The sequence below is a fragment of the Bombina bombina genome, chromosome 2 (genome assembly GCF_027579735.1).
Source record: "Bombina bombina isolate aBomBom1 chromosome 2, aBomBom1.pri, whole genome shotgun sequence".
NCBI classification, from domain to species: domain Eukaryota; kingdom Metazoa; phylum Chordata; class Amphibia; order Anura; family Bombinatoridae; genus Bombina; species Bombina bombina.
The window spans coordinates 716,584,700-716,598,626 of record NC_069500.1 but is presented as its reverse complement, the minus strand read 5'-3'; the positions used below and the strand labels follow the sequence as shown (position 1 = coordinate 716,598,626).

At 34.9% G+C, this 13,927-nt stretch overlaps 1 protein-coding gene across 1 annotated transcript in view; it reads right to left on the bottom strand.

Moving 5' to 3' along the window:
• PAX5 (paired box 5) overlaps positions 1 to 13,927 on the bottom strand; it is a 328,473-nt gene that overhangs the window by 275,460 nt on the left and 39,086 nt on the right. Inside the window, 1 exon segment of the mRNA XM_053700643.1 lies at positions 3,479 to 3,676. Within this exon segment, the coding sequence (XP_053556618.1) occupies positions 3,479 to 3,676 (198 nt within the window).

Genomic DNA, 13,927 nt, shown 5'->3' with positions numbered 1-13,927 from the left:
ATTTATTAATTTGATCCATAATATCCACTGTTTTCTTCAGTTATGTCTTAGTTTAGCACATAACATGCCAGGGGTGAGGTTGAAGGTGAGAGTGTCAAGAAGATCCATGAAATACCATTTTTTTTTAATCAAAAGAGCACAAACTGTTGTTTGACATACTTTAAGACTTCTTTAACTTATATTAAGAGAGAGAGAATGGTCTAACTATTTTGCAAATCTTTTTTATTTTAGGAACTATTTTAATTTCAAGACTCACCCCTGCACACTAGGAGGGAGGCTTAGTTGTCTGGGATGTCTATATGGCCAAGCATTGGTTTTATTTACTTCTGTTGTTTTGTTTTGTTTTGTTTTGTTTTGGGGGGGTTTCTAACAAGACTTAGTGATTCTTTCCCAGTTGGATACATTCACTAAGGTTCCTAAGAACTTTCTAGTGACATAATTCTTTCAAGATTCACTAATTTGTGTATTATCTCTACAAAGCTTAGTAAAGAAGCTAAATAAGAGAACATAGGCACCTATTATGTTAATTCCTAAAATAACTAATAAATATATAATTTTTTTAAGTTGTAAAGCATACCCTTGCCAGGTCATTGTTTGGATAGAGCAGGGGGTTTCAAACCTGTCCTCAGTCCTCCCTAACAAGCTAGATTTTGAGGATATCTGAACTGGAGCACAGGTGAAATAATCAGCTGATAAGTAGAAAAGGTTATTAACCTGTTCTCACCCAACGTAATCCTGAATATCTGGCCTTTTAAGGAGGCATGAGAACAGGTTTTAAAACCCCTGAGTAAATAGGTACATAGGGCAAGCACACTCAAAAATGAAAAAAAAAACATCTAATTAATATTCATATGCACATAAAGTATTTCCTAGAAGTTACCAAATGTTTGTGATTTTTTTTTTACTGGACAACTTAAACAATGATATTGTCTCACACATTTTCAAGTCTCAATAGCCGGTTAGAATTTCAATATACTGACTTCACACAAGTTAGTTCCACATAACATTTACCAAGAAAGTATAAACTGAAGCAGAACAATATAAAACAATTGATGTACAGAGAACAGTGCAGAATGTTTATACGGTCATGACTCCAAAACTAGGCCCTTTTTTGAAGATGTTAGATGAGTTGCCATTTCACAGATCCAATAGATATTATCTATAATACTGCATTATCCACAGTTCTTAGTCCAATTTCTAAGAACTAAACAGTGATATATGGCTAAACTGCATCTGTAAAATAATAAAGTAGCCAGATTTGATCAAAATTACTTTACAAAAAACATGCTTGAAAAAATGCTTGAAAAGACTATTTGCAAGAGCTCCCTCTAGTGAAAATCCACTGCAACTGCAATAATTAGATCACATTTTACTTCAGTGTTTCTCTATTGCAGTTTTCAAGGAGCAAATTTTAAAATATGTTTTTTTTCTTTTTAAAAGAACCTGAAGATTGTGTTAGCAGGAATGCTTATTGCATTGCAGGGGCTGATGCTAAGGAAGATTGTGATCTCTCTGTGTGCCACCAAAATCTTACTGGCTACACTCTCAATCTCTATTCAATATTATATACAGGGAGTGCAGAATTATTAGGCAAGTTGTATTTTTGATGATTAATTTTATTATTGAACAACAACCATGTTCTCAATGAACCCAAAAAACTCATTAATATCAAAGCTGAATAGTTTTGGAAGTAGTTTTTAGTTTGTTTTTAGTTATAGCTATTTTAGGGGGATATCTGTGTGTGCAGGTGACTATTACTGTGCATAATTATTAGGCAACTTAACAAAAAACAAATATATACCCATTTCAATTATTTATTTTCACCAGTGAAACCAATATAACATCTCAACATTCACAAATATACATTTCTGACATTCAAAAACAAAACAAAAACAAATCAGTGACCAATATAGCCACCTTTCTTTGCAAGGACACTCAAAAGCCTGCCATCCATGGATTCTGTCAGTGTTTTGATCTGTTCACCATCAACATTGCGTGCAGCAGCAACCACAGCCTCCCAGACACTGTTCAGAGAGGTGTACTGTTTTCCCTCCTTGTAAATCCTACATTTGATGATGGACCACAGGTTCTCAATGGGGTTCAGATCAGGTGAACAAGGAGGCCATGTCATTAGATTTTCTTCTTTTATACCCTTTCTTGCCAGCCACGCTGTGGAGTACTTGGACGCGTGTGATGGAGCATTGTCCTGCATGAAAATCATGTTTTTCTTGAAGGATGCAGACTTCTTCCTGTACCACTGCTTGAAGAAGGTTTCTTCCAGAAACTGGCAGTAGGACTGGGAGTTGAGCTTGACTCCATCCTCAACCCGAAAAGGCCCCACAAGCTCATCTTTGATGATACCAGCCCAAACCAGTACTCCACCTCCACCTTGCTGGCGTCTGAGTCGGACTGGAGCTCTCTGCCCTTTACCAATCCAGCCACGGGCCCATCCATCTGGCCCATCAAGACTCACTCTCATTTCACCAGTCCATAAAACCTTAGAAAAATCAGTCTTGAGATATTTCTTGGCCCAGTCTTGACGTTTCAGCTTGTGTGTCTTGTTCAGTGGTGGTCGTCTTTCAGCCTTTCTTACCTTGGCCATGTCTCTGAGTATTGCACACCTTGTGCTTTTGGGCACTCCAGTGATGTTGCAGCTCTGAAATATGGCCAAACTGGTGGCAAGTGGCATCTTGGCAGCTGCACGCTTGACTTTTCTCAGTTCATGGGCAGTTATTTTGCGCCTTGGTTTTTCCACACGCTTCTTGCGACCCTGTTGACTATTTTGAATGAAACGCTTGATTGTTCGATGATCACGCTTCAGAAGCTTTGCAATTTTAAGAGTGCTGCATCCCTCTGCAAGATATCTCACTATTTTTGACTTTTCTGAGCCTGTCAAGTCCTTCTTTTGACCCATTTTGCCAAAGGAAAGGAATTTGCCTAATAATTATGCACACCTGATATAGGGTGTTGATGTCATTAGACCACACCCCTTCTCATTACAGAGATGCACATCACCTAATATGCTTAATTGGTAGTAGGCTTTCGAGCCTATACAGCTTGGAGTAAGACAACATGCATAAAGAGGATGATGTGGTCAAAATACTAATTTGCCTAATAATTCTGCACTCCCTGTACATGTTGTCCAATTAGTTGCCAGCAGTTAAACAAATATTGATGGAATTTATGATCTGATCTAACCCACTGTATATAGGTCACATAAATTTGTGTCCATAAACCAGCTGACAGTGATGCTGTCACATGCTTTGGTTCAGGCCACTGCAAATAGTACCTTAAAGAAGATAATAAGGAAGTTTCATACTAAATTAATGTCCAATACTCTTTCAGCTTCCATTGTGTTATTTGATTTATGGACTCTAATATTTTATCAATAACTTACTGTAAAAAGTTTGAAGTCTATAGAAATTGTGATATTTTTAATTTGGCATAAATCTAATGATTAGATATTTCTAGTATTTACCTGTTTATGGAGCTAACGCTTGGCACAGTATCATTATCACACACCCGTTCTGCTAATAGTCTGTCCCTGATTTCCCATGCAAACATGGTGGGATTTTGGCGCTTATATTCTGCAATTTTGTCCACCACTTTGGGTGTTGCAACCTTTGGCTTCGATCCTCCAATTACACCAGGTTTAATACTTCCAGTTTCATAGTATCTGTAAAAAAAAAAGAAAGAAAAAGAAGCTAGTAAGGATAAATTAAATAAACTAGTAAACACTGCACATTTTAAAGGACAGGATCGGCCACAAAATATTATAATATGATAGATATTATATTTAAAATGTATTCAGAGTTCCCATGTTATGATATCTGACTCTGCACAATGTCATTATGACATATTTACTTGCATTACCTTAAATGTCCTTGCACAGTTTAATATTATTTTGTCACAGTATAAAAATAAATATAATATATGGTTAAGGCAGAGGCTAGGGTCTAACTTAAGAAAAAAAGTAGGCTAATAATCTGAGGAGATAAAGAAAACAAATCACACGGAGTCATTTTACATCCAATTCTTTGGCAGTAAATTGCAGTTACTAGTGAAATGCACCTGCTTAAAAAGGTGCCTTTATTGATGGAGTTGTTTGGCAAAACTGTCGAGCAGAATGAAATTCTGATAATATAGTATTGTATTTTATTTATGTCCCAATCCACTATTTATATCTAGCTAGACATGTCTATACAGTCTATACAGGAAAAGCTGCAGAACAAAATACTATTTTAACTGTTAAAAGGAAAAGGTATAGTGCGTTCAAAATATAATTACCCATTAAACATTTGTGTGCTAAAATAATCTATTGTACTTTTATTATTTATTTTAACCATTCATTTATATCTGTCCCTAATTGTCCATAGCAACGGATAAGATAAGATAAGGATGTGTTCCTTGACTGTAAGCAATGCAATGTATGTGTGTGTGTGTGTGCATGCATGCATGTGCATGTGCATCCATATGCATGTATGTAGGTGTGTTTATGTAAAGGTGTTTAATGTCCATTTAAACATAAAGACCAACAAAATACACAAGAAGAATATAGAAACTAAATGACATAAATTCTTGGATTGTATGGTCCTCAGTAGATGTGCTCTAGACAGTTAGTATCTGAAATGCAGATTATTTACAAATAAGAGTCATTGCCTTGGTTTACTACAATAAAATCACAACTAAATTAGAGGAACCTGTAGGAGTTGGTAAAATACATTTCCTGTTTTCAAACAGAACCTATTATCAGGGCTTATGGCTTTAGTTTCGCTTTTGTATTATAGCCGCAAGTAGTTACAATATTCACTAAACTGGTGGAAGGCAGTAAGATAGATTAGATATGAATTACATTTTGCTGACTACGCATTTTGCCAAATTTACAGAATTTACTAAGATGCTTATTAGAATCGGTAAGAACTATTAATGTGATATGCTACCCATTGAAAGTCATAGGGTTATTACGACCTTGCATCTTGACACCCAAACAAAGTTTGGATAGCAAAGTATTAAGCTAGCTCTAAATCATAAATCTATCAAATATCACAATCTGTTTTCCATTTATAAACAAAAGAATCTTAAAGTTAGAGTAAATTTTGCCTTTTGTATAAAAAGATCTGGAATGTTAGCGATAATTTAAATGGAGTTTAATTTATAAGTTTTAATGAAGATCTGTTTTAACTTACGTTTTAATGTAGTGCTGAAATTCTAACACTCCGCACTCTGGCCACCCACTGTTCTTCAATCGGCGCCCTAGCCATACAGCACTTTTGTAGCTAGGGCACCAATTTGATAACAGTTCAAAACCTTAGCTCACAAAAAAAAAACTTTTGAAGTGGACGGCTGGATCGAGGGGTATTAGAATTTCAGCGCTATATTAAAAAGTAAGTTAAAACATATCTTCATTACAACTGATGAGTTAAAGTCCATCTAAAATATGACTAGCATTCTGGATTTGTTTATACAAATGGAAAAGTTTACCACAAACCAGCTTCTTACATATATGCTCCATCACTTGCAAGTGATTCAGCATTTATGCAACATTCCTTTAAACAAATATGGGTAAAATAGCCAAATTGGAGAAAATCATTGGCTCTTTTGTAGATGTAAGTCAGCTGTAAAGTTACGGCTTGCAAATTAATTGCGTATTAAAAAATCATATAGATTATATGTTATTAATAACAAATATTCAAATTGCTATTAAAAGTATAGGAAATCACCTATCCACAAATGACTGACTTGAAGTCAACTTGTCAAATCCAGCTGACTTTAGCAATAACGTTAAGAATTACAAGTTGCATACACCGCACCTGTCAACTTTTTAACAACAAAAAAAGTCAACAAATCATAACAAGTAAACTTTTTATTAGATATACCTGTAAATATACTATGGCAATTTACAATTTATTTTTTGTTACAAATATAACAAAATATATATATATATATATATATATAAAAAAAAAGCTTTAATCTGTTTTAAATGTATACATATATATTTATACACACACAAAACATATATATGTATATATATTTTTTATTTAATTAAACTGATAGATATTCTAGATCTGCTAAAAAAAGATGTAATTTTAGCCAACTTTGTACTGTTTGCAATTTTTATTGACTTTTGTTTGTTTTCAAGACAAAGACCCCATAGTCAAATTTTCTATACCCTTACACCCTTAAGCCACCCCAGATATGGACATTGCTGGTGATTGGAGCATACACACCTATGCCTGCTCCTGACTGGGTCACTGGCCATATCCATATTTGGAGCAGAATAATATGGTGCTTGGTGATTGACTTTGCAGTGGTTGCCATGGTGGAATTATCGTAAAAAAGGGGTATTCCCTGTGAGAGGTGAGATGTCTCCTATTGACAGCAATGGAGGTCGGTGGAAAGGGACCCTTCGCACCATGGAGCAAAATTAGCATTGAGCAGCAGGTTCACTTTTTAAAAAGGAAATCCTGCAGTCAATATCAATCACATTATGCTGCTTTCTGCATTTAGCACCTTACAATCACTTCTATTTAGTTTCCATTTGTTTTTGTATTAGGGTTAAAAGTATTTTGAGTGCTTTGAGAAAAGCTCAACACTTTTTAGTTTGCGAGAAATGTGAGATCTGTAGTGAGAAAATCTTTACAGAATTACGCCAGAATTAGAGAGACAATTGCCCATGCTCAGACCATTTTATAAAAATCAACAATTAAGCTTTGTATTTTGTAATTATAAGTACAAATTTCTGGGGGGTTTTGTGCATCCAGTGTACTTAAATTACGATTAAAGGGACATTCCAGTCAGCATTTAAATACACATAGATTAATTACATATTGGAATAGAAACATATTTGCAATATACATACACTGGCAACAATGCTTCTAGTAAAAGTTATCCCTATTTTAGTGTTAACATTTTTCTCTGCACGTGCATGTAAAGCATAGCTAGGTATTGTCACTGCCTGCACATTTTAAATACTGCAGCTGCTCAGATCCTCACTGGGGCTTGTATCATGTCAGCAATTAACAAATTGATTCATTACCAGATGGTACAAGCACCTTAGGCTCTCTGAGCAAATGCTGTGTTTAAAATGCTGGTGCACGGTGCATACTTAAATACACTTTTGAAACAGCTATAGCTTTTATTAGAAGCATTTTTGCTAATGCATGTATATTACAAAATTGCTTCTGTTCAATACCAAAATGCACCCATGTTGTTTCCAATTTTGGCTGGAATATCACTTTAATGCTGTGCATATTCAATATGATTTATTCCTGTGCAATTTACATACACATTTTACATTTTCAATAAAACTTTTGGTGAAGAATTTTGTTATGAATTTTATGCACCTTAACGATACAATTATTTTCCTGCGCATTTTGTGTGTATGGTTCAGTTACACGTTCTGTAAGATTTTTAAAATTCTAATTTCATTGTGCACATTTGCAATGTATGCATCTCCATATGAAAATGCAGTAAATGCCCCATTAGCGAGACATCCTGCTTTCAGGGTAAAAAGTGGCTTTAGATCATTCCGCTATGGAAATAGTACTGGTGAACATTCTTTAATAATCTCACCAGCCCAAAGACCTTTAGGTAATCAGGCCCATGGTCAAATGATTCAGTTTAAAAGTGTATTGCAAACTAGAGTGCTTTAGTTTTACATCAGAATGTCCTTAAATATTGTGATAAACATTTTCATTACCACTAACTGAACTTTTTTTGCAATCATTTTATTAGAGGGTTATTTGAAATACTTTTTATTGTATTCACTTGTTTCCAAATTAATTCCTGCCATTAGTAACCTTCTGTCACTCTTCTAAATATAGATTATATCATCAGAGCAGTATGTTCTCAATCTGGTAAAATTACCCTTTGTTTGCCCATATACTTGAGATGGAGAGTACATTTATATTGCAATCTATTCCCTGAAATGTATTTTATATAAATAGTAGTAGTGAGTCCACATTAAGCCCCCAATAATTGTGAAATAAAGATAAATGATAGATTATTTTTGGTATTCATAGTCAAACACAAGTCCGCTTATTTAATTCAATATTTATAGATGGAATAACATTTGTAGTGTACTATATTCATATATAGGTTTTATCTAAGTAAGATTATTAATCATTCAATTGCATATACTACATTCAAGGATTAAAACATGATGTGGCATTAAATAGTTTTGTGGATTATAATTTGTTACAAGGGTTTGGAGAATAACATTGTATATAAAACATGTATTGGTTATATACATTATATTTTGCTCTTTATATTTAATGTATTTAAACTATCTTAATTACAACCATCTAGCAAAAAAATACTTAAAGCCAAAGTATATATATATGTATATAAAATAAAACTTTAGTCATATATAATAAGAACGATCATTAGGGGATATTTAAACTTTACTATACTAGCACTGTACCCTACATGTTCTAATACACAGGCCATGCATATTAAGAATACATAGGCCATGTATAATAGGAATACACAGGCCGTTTATATTAGGAATACATAGGCCATGTATAATAGGAATACATAGGCCGTTTATATTAGGAATACATAGGCCATGTATATTAGGAATACATAGGCCATGTATATTAGGAATACATAGGCCATGTATATTAGGAATACATAGGCCATGTATATTAGGAATACATAGGCCATGTATATTAGGAATACATAGGCCATGTATATTAGGAATACATAGGCCATGTATATTAGGAATACATAGGCCATGTATATTAGGAATACATAGGCCATGTATATTAGGAATACATAGGCCATGTATATTAGGAATACATAGGCCATGTATATTAGGAATACATAGTCCATGTATATTAGGAATACATAGGCCATGTATATTAGGAATACATAGGCCATGTATATTAGGAATACATAGGCCATGTATATTAGGAATACATAGGCCATGTATATTAGGAATACATAGGCCATGTATATTAGGAATACATAGGCCATGTATATTAGGAATACATAGGCCATGTATATTAGGAATACATAGTCCATGTATATTAGGAATACATAGGCCATGTATATTAGGAATACATAGGCCATGTATATTAGGAATACATAGGCCATGTATATTAGGAATACATAGGCCATGTATATTAGGAATACATAGGCCATGTATATTAGGAATACATAGGCCATGTATATTAGGAATACATAGGCCATGTATATTAGGAATACATAGGCCATGTATATTAGGAATACATAGGCCATGTATATTAGGAATACATAGGCCATGTATATTAGGAATACATAGGCCATGTATATTAGGAATACATAGGCCATGTATATTAGGAATACATAGGCCATGTATATTAGGAATACATAGGCCATGTATATTAGGAATACATAGGCCATGTATATTAGGAATACATAGGCCATGTATATTAGGAATACATAGGCCATGTATATTAGGAATACATAGTCCATGTATATTAGGAATACATAGGCTATGTATATTAGGAATATATAGGCCCTGTATTCAATATGCAAATTAACAGGGGTTATAGTCATTACCAGCCTCTGTTTATGTATCATTTAGTGCAGCCATAATTGTGTGTGTGCATGTGAGTGCATCTTTGTCATTTTTATGACAGTGGTACATTGCTGGCTTTGGGGGTCAGGAATGATACAAGCTGTAAGGATAATTAATCTGGCATCTTGCTTTTGTACCTTTAGTAGCCTAATACAGTATGTATAACATATAAATATGTTTTTTGGTACATTTGTTAACATAATAGGTCAATATGTTGTTTGTTTAGAGTGGTTTGTAACAAAAGACATCTACCATGTATAAATTGGAAGTGTGATTTCCCAACAGTTCATAAGTATTGGCCCAAACATAAATAAAAGTCTTTCATCTTGCTCAAATTTGTACCTTTACAATGAAAATGAAGGTCAGACGTTTGATGCTCACGCATGTTCTTCCTAAATAGATCATTAAAAGTGCAGTGCATTTAAAACTGCTCTTGGAGAAGCTCAAACATGCACAGAAATGCCAATTATATAAGATGTTTCACTTAAATGATCAGTCATTGTCAGTTTTATGATACTGGTCAGTACTGAGTGCAAAAACACACACTGCACTGAAAACCATGAAAACAATTACTAATAGTGTAACAGTACAATACTTGGAAGTTTTTTGCATTAGAATTTGCTGAGGAGTTATATTATTTGAAAACTAGTAGGGCTACCTGAGATGTTTCCTTAACTGGCATTAAACTTCGTAAGTAATCTCACCTAATAAACATTTGAACTAAGTATCAAGAAATATCTTGTATGTAATTTGGAACTTTTTTTATTTTTTTTATACAAATCCAATTATTTATAATCATGATTTTAAAATCAGTCATATTACAACTGTTATGGGGACATTGTAGTATAAAAAAGTGAATGCTCCAATTTGTTAGATCATTTAAATTTTTAACAAATGTTCTTCTTTCTTCCTAAGGGTTAAACAATCAGTAAAAGTTACACTCCTGTAGCACCTCAAATTAGCTCCAGATAGGAATATGGTCAGTGACTGGAGCATACATGTGTATGCCTGCGCCTGACTGGCACACCAGCTATTGGTTCCACATCTGCGCTATTACAGTAGCAAAGGTTTGTGTATTTAAGCCCTTTGCATGAATTTAACACATATTAAATTAATGTGATTTATTTAAATATAAAAAGGTATAGAAGATAGAAAAAGAAATAGAGAATTGTATTTAAACACTGAGTAACCTTGTTGGCACTTGAACAAGCAATAATAGAACAATTCAATTTAAGCTACTATCTAATATAATATACTTGTTCAGTTTATTATTATATATTTAAATATAATATATAGCATGCTGTGCCTTATATATAAAATATAATACATGTGAGTGGTACATTTAACAGACTGCGACACTACAAACACATCAGGTAGAAAAAAAAAATATTGCAAAAGCAATATACTTAAAAAATAGGATAGATTCACAAAGCTAGGAAACCATCTGTGCATAACCCCTGCTCACCATAACATGGTACTAAAATAACTGGCGCTATGCAGGAACATTATTTTTACTTATTATGCTCACAACATTACAATTACTTATATGATAACTACGGGGACATTTTACTCAACAAAAAAAAAATAGTATTGTAAATATGTAAGTGAGGTAATTACACATTTTAAAAATATATTTTTGCTTGAAAAATAATTTTAAAGTGAATGTAAATTTGAATGAATGAGTACCCGGTTTTTAAAAATATTATTAAAAACAGGGGCACTTTCATTTATAAAAATTTACATTGAAGCTGTTTCTTCAAAATACCTTTTTCTTTAGGAAACCCAGACCAGCGATCCTCCGCCCGCTTCTCCTGCTGTAATTAGCATATGGATGACGAAATCAGCTTCCTCCAATCGTTGCGTGGCCTCACGAGCTGGACGCCTTGGGGTGCTCGCAACGATTGGAGGAAGTCAGTTTTGTCATTGCGGTGCTAAGTACAGAAGAGCTGCAGGCGGAGGAACGCCGGTCTGGTTTTCCTAAAGAAAAAAGTAACACCTAGATTACCAGTCTTGCGTTAGCCTTAAAAAGCAGTGTTGAGAGGTCCCAACACTGCTTTTTAATGCCCGCTGGTATTACGAGTCTGGCAGGTACAGGTGTACCACTCACTTTTATTCCGCGACTCGAGCGACCGCAAATCCCCTTACGTCAGTTGCGTATCCTATCTTTTTAATGGGATTTTCCTAACGCCGGTATTACGAGTCTTGGAGAAAGTGAGCGGTACAGCCTCTCCTGTTAAGACTCCTACCGCATTTAAAAGTCAGTAGTTAAGAGTTTTATGGGCTAACGCTGTAACATAAAACTCTTAACTAAAGTGCTAAAACGTACACTAACACCCATAAACTACATATTAACCCCTAAACCAAGCCCCCCCCCCCCCACATCGCAAACACTTAAATACATTTTTTAACCCCTAATCTGCTGACCAGACATCGCTGCCACTTTAATAAATATATTAACCCCTAAACTGATGCACTCCCGCCTCGTGAACACTAGTTAAATTTTATTAACCCCTAATCTGCCATCTCTAACATCGCCGCCACCTAACTACATTTATTAACCCCTAATCTGCCACCCCAAACATCGCCGCTACTGTATTAAATTTATTAACCCCTAAATCTAAGTCTAACCCTAACCCCCCCCAACTTAAATATAATTTAAATAAAACGAAATAAAATTACTACAATTAAATAAATTATTCCTATTTAAAACTAAATACTTACCTATAAAATAAACCCTAAGCTAGCTACAATATAACAAATAGTTACATTGTATGTAGCTTAGGGTTTATTTTTATTGTACAGGCAAGTTTGTATTTATTTTAACTAGGTAGAATAGTTATTAAATAGTTATTAACTATTTAATAACTACCTTGCTAAAAAAAAAATACAAACGTACCTTTAAAATAAATCCTAACCTAAATTACAATTACACCGAATACTACACTATAATTAAATTAATTTACTAAATTACCTTCAATTAAATAAAATAAAATAAAGTACGGAAAAAACCCCCACTGTATTACAGAAAATAATAAAATAATTACAAGTTTTTTAAACTAATTACACCTAATCTAATCTCCCTAATAAAATAAAAAAGCCACCCAAAATAATAAAAATCCCTACTCTATACTAAATTACAAATAGCCCTTAAAAGGGATTTTTGCGGGGCATTGCCCCAACGTAATCAGCTCTTTTATCTGTAAAAAAAAATTTTTAAAACCCACCACCCACACACCCAACCCTACTCTAAAACCCACCCAATCCCCCTTAATAAAACCTAACACTAACCCCTTGAAGATCATCCTACCGTGAGACGTCTTCACCCAGCCGGGCACAAGTGGTCCTCCAGAGGGGCAGAAGTCTTCATCCGATCCGGGCAGAAGAGGACCTCCAGATGGCCAGAAGTCTTCATCCAGGCGGCATCTTCTATCTTCATCCATCCGGAGCGGAGCGGGTCCATCTTGAAGCCAGCCGACGTGGAGCATCCATCCAGACCGACGACTACACGACGAATGACGGTTCCTTTAAATGACGTCATCCAAGATGGGGTCCCTTGAATTCCGATTGGCTGATAGGATTCTATCAGCCAATCAGAATTAAGGTAAGAAAAATCCTATTGGTTGATCAAATCAGCCAATAGGATTGAGCTTGCATTCTATTGGCTGATTGGAACAGCCAATAGAATGCGAGCTCAATCCTATTGGCTGATTGGATCAGCCAATAGGATTGAACTTCAATCCTATTGGCTGATTTCATCAGCCAATAGGATTTTTCCTACCTTAATTCCGATTGGCTGATAGAATCCTATCAGCCAATTGGAATTCAAGGGACGCCATATTGGATGATGTCATTTAAAGGAACCGTCATTCGTCGTGTAGTCGTCGGTCTGGATGGATGCTCCGCGTCGGCTGGCTTCAAGATGGACCTGCTCCGCTCCGGATGGGTGAAGATAGAAGATGCCGCCTGGATGAAGACTTCTGCCCATCTGGAGGTCCTCTTCTGCCCGGATCGGATGAAGAGTTCTGCCCCTCTGGAGGACCACTTGTGCCCGGTTGGGTGAAGACATCTCACGGTAGGGTGATCTTCAAGGGGTTAGTGTTAGGTTTTATTAAGGGGGGATTGGGTGGGTTTTAGAGTAGGGTTGGGTGTGTGGGTGGTGGGTTTTAATGTTGGGGGGTATTGTATTTTTTTTTTACAGGTAAAAGAGCTGATTACTTTGGGGCAATGCCCCAAAAAAAAGCCCTTTTAAGGGCTATTTGTAATTTAGTATAGGGTAGGGATTTTTATTATTTTGGGGGGCTTTTTTATTTTATTAGGGGGATTAGATTAGGTGTAATTAGTTTAAAATTCTTTTAATTCTTTTAT